Here is a 17,502-nt window from a genome sequence, read left to right as displayed (position 1 = left end):
AATCACAGGTGATTCACATGGCAGACAACGTGTTAATACCTTTATATATGCATTGTAAATAATTTACAAGATATCATTAGTTTTGAAAGATGTCTAATTATTTCAGGTTTCTCCCTCAAGGAACTAATTATTTCACATATATTTTTGTAAAAAAAAAAAAAAAAAAAAAAAAAGCAAAAGGAAAAACGTATTTAACTATTATAATCCCCTGAAAGATAGTTCATGCCTATTAGAAAAATCTAATTATGAATATGCTAACATCTCATACTTTCGTTGAAAAGAGAATTACACTTTATATTAATGTTTGTAAAACAATCACACATAGCCATTTTTGAACTAATTTATTAGGAACAAAACAACAAAACATGCAGTTCCATACAATATTAATTTGCAATTCTTTTTAAAGCAGTCGAATGATTTTCAGACAGAAACATCTGAATATTGTTATACGAATAACATTTGAAAGATATATTTTCATGCAATATATACAATCACATATCACTATAAAGTTCTTATTGGTTTGAAAATTCATTTTTATATTAAATAACTAGGGTCTACAGTATAAAAATTGAATTTTAAATTCGTATAGTCAACTGTTTTTTTAGATGAAATAATCTTTTTTTTAAAGTTCGAAGTGTACTATTTTTATTTATAAATTACATTCTGTTTCACTTATGTACACATTGTTCCAAATAAATATGAATACATGAAAATAAATAAATAAATGAAATAAAAATCTTTTTTCTCCCCCTGAACAAAAGGAATGTATGTACTAATAAATTTCTAATTGCATAAGTTTAAATAAATTGTTGCTGTTTGCTGCACAATATTGTTAATATTTTGTTCTGAACGAGGGATTATCAGTATTGTGAACGAGTTTGCTTACGAGTAGTTTACAGACTGAAGGTATATCCTCCAGTTCACGAAATCGCCAAATTCATTTGGCGACTTTTTCGATCGCCAAGTTCACGCACTCTGTACTTTTTATTAACTGTGTTTCGTTATACGAAATATGAAAAGAGGAAAAGTACTGCCATCATCAAAAAGATAATTTTTGAGATTCTGTTAAATTTTTACGTTTTAGCCTAGATTTCTTTTTAAACCATGCCTGCCTATTTGTTTTAAGCGTATGGTAACAAAAAACGCAACGAGTTATATTGAAATTTTTTTATGTGGTCTTTATTTTAAAATTGTGAATTTCTTGCCGAATTTCAGATGAAATTCGACGATGGGATGTGTCTGTCTGTCTCTCAGTGTGTACGTGGACACTTTCATCAAAAATGCAAAAAACTAGATGGGTAAAACTTGGCACGCGGTTTCATCCCTACTTATGCTCTAACTTTTAGATCAAGTCTGTGTTAGGATTGACTGTTTATCTATTAATTTTAGGGCGTAGATACACCTTCTTGGGCCACTTAAGCAATAATTCCCCCAGTGGCCTGTTTTTCAATGTCTCCCTACATCAGACATTTTTTTTATTGATCTAAACCAATTATGTAAGTTGTTTTATGTAGCAAATCCCGGTAATCTAACAAAACATTTAATTTACAAAGTCCATAAAAAGTTACAAATTTTGTTAACTTTTTTTTTAAAATCAAAGATAAAAAAAATTTGAAATATTTTTTTCTCAAATAATAAATCATATCTATTAAAATGTAAAACTAAATATATGACTAGAAATTTCCCTTTTTAAAGCATTTTATATGCTAGTTTTCAGGAAAAAATTCGTAAATTTGTCTATCCAGTCTCTGGAAAAATTAAAATAGGAGGATGTCAAATTATTATATAGAGAGATTCATTATATATCAGGCTTCTTAAATAAAAATAAATAAATTTAAAACAATAAATAAGGTATAAATAAAATATGTATCATAATAATAAATAAATAAAAATAATAAAAAAATGATGAAATGCTGACAATTAAGAGGGAACTCAATTTAAATAGTAAAACAAAGCTTTTGTTAAACATCTTTTTGTACTAAGTCCTAGTTATTTTTGCTTATAAATACTAAAAAGTAAAAAAAAAAAAAAAAAAAAAAAAGCCTTTTTTAGAAATTTTATGATTTAAAAAACGTTTTAATTCATCATAATTACCAAACTATTTCTTTTATAAATCCTTGCTTGTATGAAATTTTAACAAACACTTTAGCTATGAAAGATTCTAATTTTTAATAGGAAGCTTTTTATAAAACAATGAAATGCTTCTATAAAAAATTGTCAATCATTTCTGTTGCATTTACGCTCATTAATTTTTTTAGCCTTTTTTTTTTTTTTTTTTTTTAATGATAAGTGAATTTTCAAACAAGTAGGGGAATGAGAACTTTAACCAGAAAATTAAAAAAAAAGCTGTTAAAATATCTCTATTATTTTTTTATTTGCCATAGAACTTAAGAAATGTTGAACTTGTGGTGAAAATCTTATAAGCCAGTTAACAGCTATGAAACACGGGACAATTGCTTTTGTATTGTGGTCATGTTATTCGGCTGCGAACCACAAGGTTCCAGGTTCTATCCTTACCCATACAAATCCGCCACAAACTTGTAACTTCAGAATTCCCCTCTTAATGATTCCAGTCAAATAAAACTGACAGGCATAATTTATATAATGAATAAAATAGTTTCATAAATATTCCAAATATTTTGTAATTTTTGAATGCACTATGCTAAAGTAGTTTCCATTTCTTTAAATTCATGCAAATAATTGTTATATTTGAAAGACATGTTTATTGAGACTTAGTTAAAAAAAGTACGATGTTGAAAAGATAAATTTATTTCAATAATTATACTTCTCGGTAAATTATATATTTCCCGATAAATTATACTTACGTATGGGTATACATGCACATATCATGTGTAGAATATATATATATATATATATATATATATATATATATATATATATATATATTTATTACGGCGTTTGAAGGAAATAAGTCATAACTTTCTGTAAGTAGTTGCGCAAATTAAATTGGAAGCTCATGAAACTTCATCATGAGCATTCAGTCATGACTCATAGTATTTTCCAGAAAATATGAAATGAAAATAAAAGGTTTAACCTTGAAAAAGTGAGAGAGGGAGAGCATATTGGAAATATTCAACACTGAACATGTACTGGAAAATGTATTCAGCAGTCTCGATCAAGACCATATAAATCTTGCAGAGTATGATTCCTTGTTCTGTACAGAAAAAACTCACTGTAGGATTTTTCATTATCATGTTTTTATTGAATTCTCGAGAAAAATGCGAAAAAGAATTGTATTGCATAAAATATTGTGCACCATAAATAAGCCTGGAATTATTTAATAGTTAATTGGTTCAATTGTATGGCCATCATCATTAGACACCTGAGCGTTTTTCTTCCTCATGGGGATATCTGAAAAAAATGGCATACGCATGGCCAGAGCAAGGATACTACATCCCCTTCCTATTGTTTTTCATTTGATGGAAAAGTGTTTCATGTTGTGGGGCCCCTAGGCCTAAGGTTAAGTTCATATAATAGTTCAATCACTTTTGGATCTTTCGAACCCTAGTTACTATAGATGCAGATTTTTATGAATTTGGCTATATTTTATTGTAGGACACTAATATATAGGCTTGTACGATGCGACCATCGCGTATCTGCATTTTCAATGTTGTCGTTTTAATAACTTTTCTGTATAAAGGCGATGTTAATTTAGTCTCCAGATGTAACATCATACACCTTATAAGCACAGAATGCCAAATAACATTGTACGATATTTTCACGATATTGGCCGAGCAACATCATGGAGATAACGGGCAATAGGATCTGTTTCTTCTCCCAATTTTTTAAATCATCAAATTTTTTGACTTCGAAATAAATCACGTTTAGTTTCTCCTGAATCCAACAAACAAGATCTCTGGTTTAGTTTGGTTATATTAACGTCCCGTTTGAAGCAACACTAGGGCTATTTGGGGACGGACCTCGTCATTTTGAACCGCGGTCAGATGACGAGGACGACACCTGAGTTGGCACCCCTTCTCCACACCACACCAGCGGGAGGACGTTTGGTCATGATGGATTTAACGTGCAACAGACCCCCTTACACGACGGTTCTTCGGTGGAATCGGGTCACGAACCTGAAACCCTCCGGTTCCGAAGCCGAGACATTACCACCAGGCCACCGCGGCCCAAACAAGATCTCTGGAATTATGTCTAGTTTTAAACACGATAACTGAAAAACATGAGCTGGAAGGATGAGACTTAGTATAAAAGTCTTTTCACCGATATTTCCATTTCATATTGGGCGAACCCATCAGCTATAAGTCAATTTTCCATCTTGTCCATTGCATGTTAATATGACACTTTAGAAATTTAATCAGCAAAATAAAGGAATTTTAACATATGATTTCATTAGTAGAATTGCAGATAATTTCATTAGTAGAATTTAGATATTTCCATTTCATATTGGGCGAACCCATCAGCTATAAGTCAATTTTCCATCTTGTCCATTGCATGTTAATATGACACTTTAGAAATTTAATCAGCAAAATAAAGGAATTTTAACATATGATTTCATTAGTAGAATTGCAGATTTCTATGAGATTATTGATTTAATCAGTTAACGAAAAAAATACAAACACCAAATGCGTTATATTATGTTTACATATGAGAATACCGAGAAGAGGAACTTCAGTGATTTCTAAACACTACGCATTATAGAAATAAATTTTTGGTGTGAATTTTTATGCTTTCCATTTGTGGAATCTCATTCTGCAAGAGTTATGTGGTCTTGTAGAAAGCACATAACGTGCGTTATATATTCAGCTTGGATATATAACGTATAAATCTTGCAGATGCTTGCTATATTATAAATGCGTTACATATTCAGCATGAATATATAATGTCCATCTTATTTTCCGGATGATTATTCATTTTTTTAAACACATACTTCTGAAAAGTTGCCACTGATGCATGCACACTGACTGTATTTGCATGATGTCGCCAAAATAAATTAACGAAAACTTTTCATGACAATAAATTGTTCATACAATAACAACAGCAAAAAAGAGAGTGTTATTTTATGTACAAGAAGCAGCCCAAGCCTCCAAGCGATTTTGGCCTTCAAACTTCCAGGTCAGTCATGAGCCAGTGGATGTCCGAGAAGATGTCACAGGTCTTCTGTTCGGTCTCTTCGAACTCGTGCTCGGCGTCCCTCTTGAACTGGCGTGAGAGGTTGAGGGGGCAGGGCAGTAGCTCTGGCATCACAGAATGGTGGGTTATAAGCGCGTTCAGGCTCGAAAATTCTTTCGTGAAACCCTGGAAAGAGAAATAATTTTTAAACCATTGTTCGAAACAGCTACTTATAAAAAAGAAATTCCGTTTTCAAATAGATCAATTCGTTATGAGAATTTTGAGGAGATTTTCTTAAAGTGGTGGCATGCTCCTCTTTTAACAGGATGATAGGTGTACGGGAAGATGAGCAATATATATATATATATTGCGAACAGGATAACTAGTGTAATTTTGTTTGCATTTTAACTGGCCTGGAATATGTTGTTAGAAATGTAAAAATCTCGGACGAGTTCGTAAATGGTCCATTTAGTTCAAAGAGAGTGGAGATTGTGAGGGGTTAAAATTTTCATTTGGCTATAACTTTCATAATATTGAAGCTAGGAAATTAAATCCAAATAGCCAAATGAGCGCTTCATTAAGACGAACAACTTTCGTATTTCAAGATTCTCGATAACTGCGATATCTTAGAAGTTAGGGACTGAAAAATGATTTCAAGCTCTTATATTGACTGCTTCTAACATCAATAATTTATGTTCCCAGATAGTAACTTTGATGTAAAGGAATCTATCTATCTTTGCCTTCCAGCTTGCCGAGATGAATTTTTTTCTTCAAACAGTTTAAAGGAAGGATGCTAACTGAAAAGCAGCATGATATTAAAAAACGATTCGTCTCTTTTTTTTTCTTCGCAGAAACAATTTCTTCTAACAACTTTTTAAACCTCCGCTATTCTGGATATCAAATGATATCCATCTACCTTTAGGAAGTGGATGAGTGTGATAAATCGGAACATGTTGACAACCTTGAACAGAAGGAAATAACCTCTACGAGAGTGCTGTTCTAAAAATAGAATGTTATACATAAATGAATTGTAGTGACTTCCTTTAATGCTTACATAATCAACATAAAAACGAAATAGAAAATTATGTCTGAAATAATATACAAATAAAGAAATAAAAAAAAATGTGTTGCTTACAGATTTCATTTGCCCATCTGCCTTTTGAATGCTTTGATAGCATTGTAAAATAAGTTTTTGCCTTTTCCCCCCTACAAGTTATGGATTTAAATTAATTTTTACTCTCTGATCTCTTTGCTTTGTGACGGATTAAGGTACTTTACGGTTCGAAGCAGTGCCTCTGGTCTCTGAAGTCATTCTTTTAATAAACTGGCCAAGTTAGTTTCACAAGCGTATCAATCACATTTCAGGTAATATTGCCTAGTTTAATTTTCTCAAGTTTTATAGGACCAAAAGAAATCAATCAACTAGTAAAGAATATTTCTGATTTTTTACTTTCTCGTATACGTACTGTAGAGAAAATAAAGTAATCGTTAAAATATTCGAACTCGAGATTTTGACGAATCTCCACGGTTTAGACGCCACTGAATTCGAAAAACACATTTAAAAAAATATCTATCTGTCTGTGACAAAGATAATTCAAAAACGCTTTGAGCTAGAGGGTTGAAATTTGGTACACCATCTTTATTCTAAATTTGTAGATTTCTAACAAATTTTGAGTAAAATCTGTTCAGAGGAAGTCCGTCTGTCTGACTGTTCGAATATAAGTCAACACGATAATTAAAAACGAAAAAGGCTAGCTCAGTAAAATTCGGTACACCGATTTTACATCCGTAGTGTAGGCATCTGCCAAATTTTGATTTAAATCCAACTACAAGTTGACTGTCTGTCGGTCTGTACTTTCAGAAACAAGTAAACTCTATGATTCAAAAACGTAATGACTTGAATATATCAAATTTGGTACGGAATTTTATGGCTACAAGTGCAATTTTGTGTCAAATTTTTGTTTCAATCATTTGAGAATAACGTGTCTAAAAGACAAATTCGGTTTTTGTATGCTATTAACCCATTAATCGCCAAATAACTTGCCAAGAGTCACATGATAGATTTAGTAAAAATGCTACATTCACGCCAAAAGTTAATGTGTTGTAACTATTGTACTCCAAAGCAATGTAAGGCATTCGCTGGTGTGATAAGTTTATTAAAAAGTAGGTGAGAACGTTTTGGGGAGACCATACCGACTGGTTTCACGTCGGCTTAGTGTTCCTATTAAGAATTAAACAAAAATTAAAGCATGGTTTTTGGTAATGCTGTTGCTCTTAGAATGTTAGATTCTGCTGCGTGTTAAGTTGTGACGTTTCAAGACATTATTAAATGAATCAATCTGCTAATGAATTATTTAACTTCACTGGTGTGACGTGAGTGAAATAATCACAAACGTCTGTCTTTATACGAAAATAGATAAGCAAAATATACGGTTGCTCTTCAAGCTCTGAAGAATCTTACCATTGTGCAAAACTTGTCAAAAGACCGCTATCTTGGATGGCTATAAGAGAATCGTAACAAATGCTTTTAGGATTGCAATAAAATTATATTATGCTATAAAAACTTCCAATCCCTCTTCCTTGCACCCCCCCCCCAAAAAAAAGTGTTTGTTAAAGTGCGCTTTACAGTCTCTAAAACCACTTTTTAAATTAAATCACCCTGTAATCCCTATTGAATCCATGTTTCGAATCACCCTGTAATTTCTGTTGAATTCCTGTTTTGAATCACCCTGTAATCCCTGTTGAATTCCTGTTTTGAATCCCTCTGTAATCCTTTTGAATCCCTGTTCTGAATCATCTAGTAATCTCTGTTGAATTCCTGTTTTGAATCATCTTATAATCGTTGTTGCATCCCTGTTTGGAATCACCTTATAATCCCTGTTTTGAATCACCCTGTAATCCCTGTTGAATTCCTATTTTGAATCATCCTGTACATTTTTGAAATTATTTAATGGTATATTAAATAAATATTCAGTATTTAGAAGGGTGGGAATGAAAGGGGACACTTACCTTTATTTTATAACCTTTGTTCGTTTGCAAGATTAAGTAGTGTGCTATTCCTGTCGGGTTCTTCTCTTGGGGGACCCGTAAGGACAATGCGTAGCAGCCGAGTTTAGTTGTGCTCTTCCGAACGATGAAAGAACCTTCTGGCTTCTCTGCCAGAACTTCTAGAGCTATCTCTCTGAAAAGCCAAAAAATCATTTAATCAGAATCTCCGAAATATTTATGTAATGAAATATAATCAATACTAAAAGCATATCACACTATCACAAAACATTTCTTATTATAGAACGAATAAGCATATGTTAATCCTTTCACCCATAAAAAAGATACTTTTGAAACAAATGTAAATTTTTTTTAATACTATGTTAAGTTTGAAAATCAAAATAAGTTTTAACAATCAAGCTTTGTATCAAGGATATATTCGATCTGTTGTGAAAATGAAGTTAATTTATGCATAAATAAATCAATAATAAAAGAATGGGAGAACTTGTAATGCCATTTGTTGCTCTAAAAATTTGTTATAATTAATAGATTATTATAAGACGAACACCCGCTTAAAAAAAATTGTTTGTAAATAGTTCTCGTGGATTCAGTTTAATTTAGTTATATTAACGTCCCATTTTAACATGAGAGTTATTTTGGGGCGGATCTCGTAAGTTTGAGCCTCAGTAAGATGACGAGGACGACGCTTGAGTTGACACTCCCCTCTCCAACTTTCCGCGTTGTGCCAGCGGAAGGACGATTGGCCCCGCCAGATGTAGCATGCACCTGACTCACTTGTAAAACTGTTTTTCGGAAGAATCGGGTCTCGAACCTGGAATTCCCTGGTTTCGAGATATTTTGTGAAAATTTTTTGTAAACTCATTGTGTTGGTGTTTTACAGTGCACGTATATTAATACACACATGGTGTTTTACGATGCACATAGTTTTCTTTAATTGTTGAAAAAAAACACCTTTTAATGCTTTTTATGTTGAATAATATAAGAAAAAGCCCGACGATGTTGTGCTTTGTGACAAATTACATTCCTCTGCTGTTTAAATGCGAGAGAGATCAATTGAAACGGTTTGGCTATTTGCTTAAATACCTTAGAGTAATTAAGGAAATCTGACGTTGTTATTACAAGTTTTGCAATTGCTATTAAGAACCAGTGGGGTTGGTCTCCCACAAATTGTCTCACATGCTCTAATAAAGTGTTATCTTAGAGAATGCCTTGCATGGTATTGGTGTATAATAGTTATGAAATATTAATATTGGGTCCTGATTAGAGTGGATAGTCTGTATATATTAAACCATTTTTGCAATAAATAAAATTGATTTATTGATTTAATATTATAGATATTGTAGAAAATTATTGAAAAAATTTTCTTGCATTTATTTTTTAGAAAATATCATATTTCATATTTATCATGCAGATACGTGCTAAAAATTATACTTTTCAAGATTAAATTTCCCACAACAATTAACTTATTTTTTAATTTAAGCTTTTATCAGTGTGATGGCAATACGTTGATAAAAGATGATTTTTTTTCCAATGCACACAAAACGTGCTCGGGCAGATTATATTTTATTTTTAATTTGTGAAAAATAAATTGTTGAAATATGAAAATAAAATAATTTTTAAAAAATTCGTTGAAAATAGTTACTAAATTTATAGGTTAAAATATTGGTAACATTAAAGAGATAATTTTTTTTTGAGGTTTAACTTGATGTTAAAATCATGTTTGTGTGATACTATTGCCAGAAGTTATCGCGGGGAAACGCCGAAATTTCGCTTACTTTCTAATTACAAATTAAAAAAAAAAAATAGCTCCGAAGTGCACATTTTACAAGGTATATATGGGCCAAATTTGGTAGTTTGTTTCAAACGGTCTAGTCTTTAGATCACACACACACACACACACACACACACACACACACACACACACACACACACACACACACACACACACACACACACACACACACACACACACAGAGAGAGAGAGAGAGAGAGAGAGAGAGAGAGAGAATCAGATGTACGAATTTTGGTTTCAATTCTGAAAATTTTTGAGAAAGTAATTAGCATTTCAAAATTTCTCAAAATTTAACGAGTTATGTCAAGAGGAAAAATCAAATTTCTTTATATAGACGTTTGTTATTTACAGTGGTGTATAGAAGTTTTTTCCTCCACAATCTTTAAAGATGATACTAGGGACAAATAAGTGCAAAATCAAAAATAATCCGAAATGAAAAATTAAATAAAATAAAATATAAATAAAAAAATATTCGAAATTAAATTTTAAAATTAACTTTGAGATGCATTGAGTCACCATTACGACTACTAGCATGCCAACTTTCATGACTGTAAGGGTCATAGATTAATAGATGTATTAGTAAGGGTCATAGATTTTATGCAGATCCATCACATAAAAATTTCCGCTTAATATAGACTAATAGAACCCTCGCAGGTTTGCCTGTGACACGACGAATGTTAGCGAAATCAAATAATAATAATAATTACAAAAATAATAAATTTGTAAAAAAAGTTTTATTTCGCGGCAAATAACATATTGTATTGGATAGAGTTTGTATGAAATGTCTTATTTGGATTTTAAATGCATCTGTCCCCAACTTAACATTTTAAAAGAATTTAAAAAAGATATTTTTTAAATAATTTTCGAAAGAAAAAAGAAACTTATATATTTTTTAGTTTGATTATTACTAGTAATAAATATTATTAAAATTAATTGTTATTAGTTATTTTTAAAAAGTATGTCTTCTGGTTGATATATGTATATATTAAACAAGTCATATATATGACACCTTATGTCCCCAGACATAAGGTGTCATACAGTGCCTTACTTTGGGACGGTACGATCATGCGAAAAATATTATTTGCCATTTTTTAAAATTAATCAAATTCAAAATTTTAGATTTTTTTTTCTCATTTGTTTAAAAAAGTCTTTTAAACACTCTCTATTAGAGGAGAAAAACTTACCGAGGAATTCCAGCTTGAAACCATGCCACATTACGTAGATCTTCCTTTTCTTTTTCAATATCTTCTTCGCTCCTAGAAATGAATAAGGGGAAAAAATAAAATTTTAGAATGTTCTTGTATATTTGTTCATTTAATTCTTATTTGTAATCTTTGGAAATTATTATACATAAATGGAATTTTATTATTTTTCACAATAATTTGTACTTTTATATTTCAAAGATTATGTTTTCTTTTCTTTAATGGAGATACGAAGACAAATAATTTTTTTCTATTAAAAGCAGAACATTATTTCTCAAAGTAATTATTTAGATTTTGAAAAATGATTTTTGCTTCAACCGCTGAATCATAGATGGCGCTACTATAAAATCCCCTTTCCTATGAATAGCTATACTTCAAATTGATTCTTAAATGAGCGATTAATTTCAAATTTAGAAAGTAAATAAAATACTTTTTAAAATATCTCTTGCTAATAAAATAGAGCATAAACTTTTCGCAAAAATTGTTTATTGTAATTATTATTTACTGTTTTCAGTTATTTGTCATTTATTTAATTGAATGCAGCAATAACAAATGTAATACAAAATAAATCACACGAAAAAAAAATTCACACATAAAAAAATTGTCTTGTGGAAATAGGAAGACTAAAAAATTTATTTTCTAATTTTCTAATTATTCCAGATAACTTTTCATCATAATTCAATTTTTTTTTATGCCGTGTCATATCTAATTTGTGCGAGTTAATTTTCTAACATGTTCTTTATATATTGATTGCACATTTTCGATACAATTTTTTGAAAATTTAACAAAGTGATAATTTGAAGATTCCACTTCTGAAAATTTAGTACGATAGCAAAATAGCAAATTATAGTTTTATCTTCAGCTTCTAGGTTCCTCTATATATATATCAGAATGCTAAAAACAGAGAAGAAATCGAAATTTCTATTTCGGGAACATTCAGTTTTGCATTCTTTGTTTAAGAAGTTAAGTTTTTTAAATGGTTCATTATTCCCGTTATCGTACTTTAATATAGACAGACAGTTGCAAATTTCTATATAATAAAATTTTTTATTTATTTTTTATCAAATTTCAGTATTTATTTTATTTTTTTATTAAATTTTTATATGATAATATTTTTTAAAGGTTCTTTAATGACTTTATATTACACGTGTCCAGTATATTCTAAAAATATTTATTTAAAGAATGATTTGTCGAATGCTTTTAGTTAGTTTAATTTATTTCATGTTTGCTAAAACAGAATTTTGTAATTGACGTCTTATTTATTTCTGCTTCTTGCTCTAAATAAGTTCCGATGTTCTAAATTTCACGAATGACAATACGTATTTCAATATTCTCAAAGCTAAATGTGAATTAATAAATTTTAGTTAAATCTTGATTTCTATATGTGACAAGTCAGTATTATAAAAATAAAAAGAGTTTTTAGTGATCTCTTTATTATTTGGCACACATATTTAGCATGTAAAATGTAGATACCTGTCAAATTTTGACAGGTAGATAGATACCTGTAGAGTAAGATTTTTATAGGAAAGGATACGAGAAGATTTCATACCGACCACGTTCCTGGTTTTACAATATGATTTGCATTTTAAAGAACAAATATTTAGGATATTGTAAATAAATTAGTAAATATTCATTAAATGATTTTTATTAAAGAAATTTCTGCATGGATAATATATATTAATGAAATAGCTTAGAATAATTTTATGAAATATTTTTATTGAATTCTGAATTAGAAGAATACTATAATAATTATCTAATACCATATATATATTATTATTACTAAAATAATTATCTATAATAATATTATAATTATTACTATAATAATTATCTATTATTATATATATCATATATATATTATCTAATTGAATTAAATAGAATTTGTGCATTGACAACAATTTTAAATTTTGCATTTTTTTAAAACTTGACTTGCATACTGCAACTTGAACTCATCCATATAATAGAGTATATATATATATATATATATATATATATATATATATATATATATATCAAAATAGAAAGGTTAAAATTATCATAATTTATTTATATTAATATTTTTATTGAAATTTCCCTGCTATGGTTCCCCAAAATGAGTACACAGTCACTTTGATTCTTGTTTTAAAGTTTATCCATCTTTTAAATATCGGCATATTTTATGAATAAAAAAACATAAACAAAACGTAACAACAAGTAGAGAATTAGAAAAGAACACAGTTTATTATTATTTATTAAAACTTATTTTCCTATAAATTTTTATGTTTTTAAAAATTTCACTAATAAATAGTCTATAACTTACGAGCTGTCGCATGAGGAGAACTCTCGGGGAAAAGTGATCAAGCTAGACATTTCTATTCGATATTTTTATTGCTGACACTAATACTGATTTTATTATCAAAATATTACAGCTGAAGTAATGCTGACCAGATTGGAGCTTCCTTTTGTTCACTTTGATCTATGTGTTTGACTCAAAGGATTTGAAACAGCAACAGACGATTAGAAGATGGCAGACACTACACAAACTTCGCTTGTCTCTCAACTAACTGAAGGTCTTGAGATAACAGCTATGGGGGAAAGGGTTTTATCTCTAAAGCAAGGAAATCTCAGTTAAAGTGGGAGGTGCAGCTAGGATGACTCCATTTTCCCATTCCAGGGTTAAAGCAAAACAAATTTGTTTTAACCAAAATACATTAAATATTATTAAATAAATAAATAGTTAACAAAAATTAATTGGAAATACTATTTTTGAGAATAAAAGCATAGATAACATAAAATATTTTCTACAATACAAATTTATTTTTATTCTAATAATTATTTTATATATATATCATACAGTCCTAACATTTTCCAACTGACAAGACAAAGCCTGAGAGATGAAAATTACAAGCGATCTCTCACACCTTTACCACTTCATTTGAAAGGATCATCTCCCATTTCGATTGCCCATATAAAACAATTACAATGGCAATCCAGTCAAAAGTCATTCAATATTTTCAACAATACAAATTTACTTTCATTCTAATAACTATTTTAATACATTTTATATGTAGCCTTAACATTTTCCAACTGATTAAGACAAATCCTGAAAGATGAAAATTGCAAGCGATCTCTCACACCTTTACCACTTCATTTGGAGCAATAATCTCCCATTTCGACTACCCATATAAAACAATTACGATGTCAATCCAGCACTCATGAATTGATATGAGAGGACACCAGCAGTAGATGCCATCGCAATTTCCATTCCATAATTTCCCACCCTGCAACCGCAACTGTAACCAAAACCGGCAATTAATGGTCCTGTCAAATTTACAGGGGCGAGGTGCCGTCGCTGACTGCGTGTAATCCTTGCGCCCTGGCGAGTGAAATGGCTTCATTTACGCCCCGAGTGATAGTGTTGCTTTAGTCGTGTAATTTTAGTGATGAGCCCTTTTGCTGGGTAAGTAAAGATGCGATTTGACTCACCGGGGCGGAACTGTTGAGTCGGCCGCAGCTGGTGGCATCTGTCTTGGGCAGCTGGGAGTTTTCAGCTGCAGCGCTGATTTTAAGTTTCGGAGTTTTGTTTATGCAATCTTGCATGAATTTTCGAATTGAAATTAAATGTTGTGTGAAAAGTGTATGCGTTCCGGGATGAAATGTTATCAAAAGTTTTGTCGAAAGAGAGTTTGTTTTCGGAAAATATTATTTAAATTTTATTCATGAAATTTGAGATTGAGCTTGAAAATGTTTGGTAAATACCCTTTATGATTTTTCTTATGAGCAATTCAGTGATGAGAATTCTGTTATTTTATTCACTAAATATGAAATTTAATTTTGAATAAACCTTTTCCCGCCACATAATCATCTTATCAAAAGTAATTTGAGTTCCTATTGCTTAGTGAAAAATTTAAACAACTAAGAATTTAAAAAAAAAAAAAAATTAAAGCTTGCACTTATTTATATATTAAAATATACAAAATAAATTATTTAGAATTTTAGAAGCATTTATAACACATTTTTAACTTTTATCGAATGCCTAGGAATTTCTTCATTATGATATTATTGCTTAACTTTCTTTTTATTTTCTCTCCAAACCAACAATTTTTACGATTTTGACTTTCCAATTTTTAGATAAATTTTTTTAAATATCTTTTTAATATGATAAAAAAAGCTTTTACTATTAACTTACTTAGCTTACTGAAATATTTTACTATTAACGCATGTCAGGAAATAAACACCAAATAACTCGCCAAGGATGACACGATAGATTCAATAAAAATTCTAAACTCACACTAAAAGTTAATAATTCATAACTATTGTATACAAGTGCCATGTAAGGCGGTCTCTAAGATAACATCTTTACTGAAGAGTATGCGAGAAAATTTTTAGGAGACCACTCTACATAAAAAAATAGGATAAATAGTAACAATGGCCATTATCTCCTGATTGCTAAAAGGTTGCAGTTAATGGATGTCAAAGTACTTCAATGTTTGCATGCAGGTGGTTCGATGATTTTTTTGACACCAGCTTGAGATGAAAAAAAGGGAAACGAAATATTGGGTTGAACTATGTTAAGTTATTATTTTTTTTTCAGAGTAAAATTCTGACGATTAGATATATTGTGGATTTTAATATGAGATGGGAAATGACGTTGAATTCTTTACAATTGATGCTCAAAGTTTTGTAAGAAAGGTTGAATTTGTGCAAAAGGCTTGGTATTATCATCGCCTCATAAATCATACACACAATAGGTTTAATTTGTACTATTCTTCAGGTTTATTTAGCGATTGGTAATAATTTCTAGAAAGTTCTGAATCGAAGCTGGATATTTGCTTTAAAGATAATATTCTGACGTAATTCGTGTTGAATTCTTTCTCAGAATGGAGATCATATTCTCTGGGAATATCCAATCCATGAACGGTCAGAATTCCGAGACTATTTTTTTCAAGAATGTTGGCTTCTTCGTTCTATAAGATTCCTGAATAACCAGAAACCCATAAAAGATATATACAGTGGCTCAAAAAATTGAGAGTACACCTAACTTTTACTTCATAAATCCGACTTTCAATATAAATAACACATTACCGGGAAGTGCAATCATGATTTTATTTTTACACATAACAAATGGTTTAATTTAAAGTAAAAATAAAGAAAAATCAACGAAAAATTTCTAAATTGAAAATTTTCAGAAGCATTTTAAATAAACATACGCAGAATTTTGCCTCAAAAAATTGAGAATACACCAATGAAATTTTTGCAATATCATGCATAGAAACAAAGTGTCACTATTAAATTGCTTATCTTTTGGCTCTTATAATGGCCTCTAAACGTCATGGTACCGATTTTACCAACTTTTGGTGGTATTTGAAGATATTTTACTCCATTCTTCTTGCACCACTTGTTTTAAATGGGTTTTGTTTCTAATTTTGTGTTTTTGAACCCTTTTTCGGGTATGGCCCACGAATATTCAATGGCATTGATGTCGGGGTACTGTGGTGGTGTGTGTAACTGCTATTTACAATGAAAAAGACACCATATTTTGAAGTTGCGTGTATTCTGTTTGGGGTCGTTATCTTACTGGAAAATGAAATTTCCATCTAAACCCAAATTTTTAGCACTTTCCTTTAGATTGCTGCGAAGTATATCCAAGTAAACTGTATCATTTATAATGCCATCTATAAAAATTAAATTTCCTACCCTGATGAAGCCATGTAACCTCAAATCATCACGGAGTCACCATCATGTTTAATTGTAGGACGTAAATTTTTTGGATACAAAGCAGTATTAGTCTTTCTCCATACAGTAAGATGGTTGTCACTGCCAAAAATGTTGAGGTTTCTTTCATTACTAAATATAGATTTCTTCCAAAGGTTATTGGTCTTCAATTGATGAGTTTTTGAAAACTTCAAATGCTTTTTCTGAATTTTCAAGCTGGTGAAAGGTTTCTCTCTAACAATGCTACTTTTATATCCAGCTTGTTTAATGGCATTTAGCACAGTTTCAGCACTTACACTTCTGCCTATGATTTGAAAAGTTTCTGCAACAAGTTGGATGAACCATATGGTAGCAGCAATCGAAAGGAAAGTGTTAAAAATTTTGGTTTAGATGGAAATTCCATTTCCCAGCAGGACAACGACCCCAAACAGAATGCACGTAACGTTAAAATATGATGTTTTTTTCATTGTAAACAACAGTTACACACACCACCAAAGTACCCTGACATCAATGCCATTGAATATTCATGGGGGATACTCGAAAAAGTGGTTCAAAAATACAAAATTAGAAACAAAACCCATTTAAAAGTGGTGCAAGAAGAATGGGTAAAATATCTTCAGATACCACCAAAAATTGGTCGAATCGGTACCATGACGTTTAGAGACCATTATAAGAGCCAAAAGACATGCAATTTAATAGTGACACTTTGTTTTTATGCAT

At 30.4% G+C, this 17,502-nt stretch overlaps 1 protein-coding gene across 1 annotated transcript in view; it reads right to left on the bottom strand.

Annotated features, from left to right (window-relative positions):
• Positions 1 to 2,121: 2,121 nt before the first annotated feature.
• The window catches only part of LOC129984822 (EGFR adapter protein-like), a 36,723-nt gene continuing 21,342 nt past the window's right edge, over positions 2,122 to 17,502 (bottom strand). The window contains exons 4-6 of the mRNA XM_056094784.1: positions 11,074 to 11,145; positions 8,101 to 8,272; positions 2,122 to 5,277 (exon numbers count right to left, since the gene is read on the bottom strand). Of these exons, the coding sequence (XP_055950759.1) occupies positions 5,083 to 5,277; positions 8,101 to 8,272; positions 11,074 to 11,145 (439 nt within the window). The 3' untranslated portion in view covers positions 2,122 to 5,082. The remainder of the gene's footprint in view (positions 5,278 to 8,100; positions 8,273 to 11,073; positions 11,146 to 17,502) is intronic.

The sequence above is a fragment of the Argiope bruennichi genome, chromosome 9 (genome assembly GCF_947563725.1).
Source record: "Argiope bruennichi chromosome 9, qqArgBrue1.1, whole genome shotgun sequence".
In the NCBI taxonomy this organism is placed as follows: Eukaryota; Metazoa; Arthropoda; class Arachnida; order Araneae; family Araneidae; genus Argiope; species Argiope bruennichi.
This window is presented reverse-complemented; position numbering and strand designations above follow the sequence as displayed.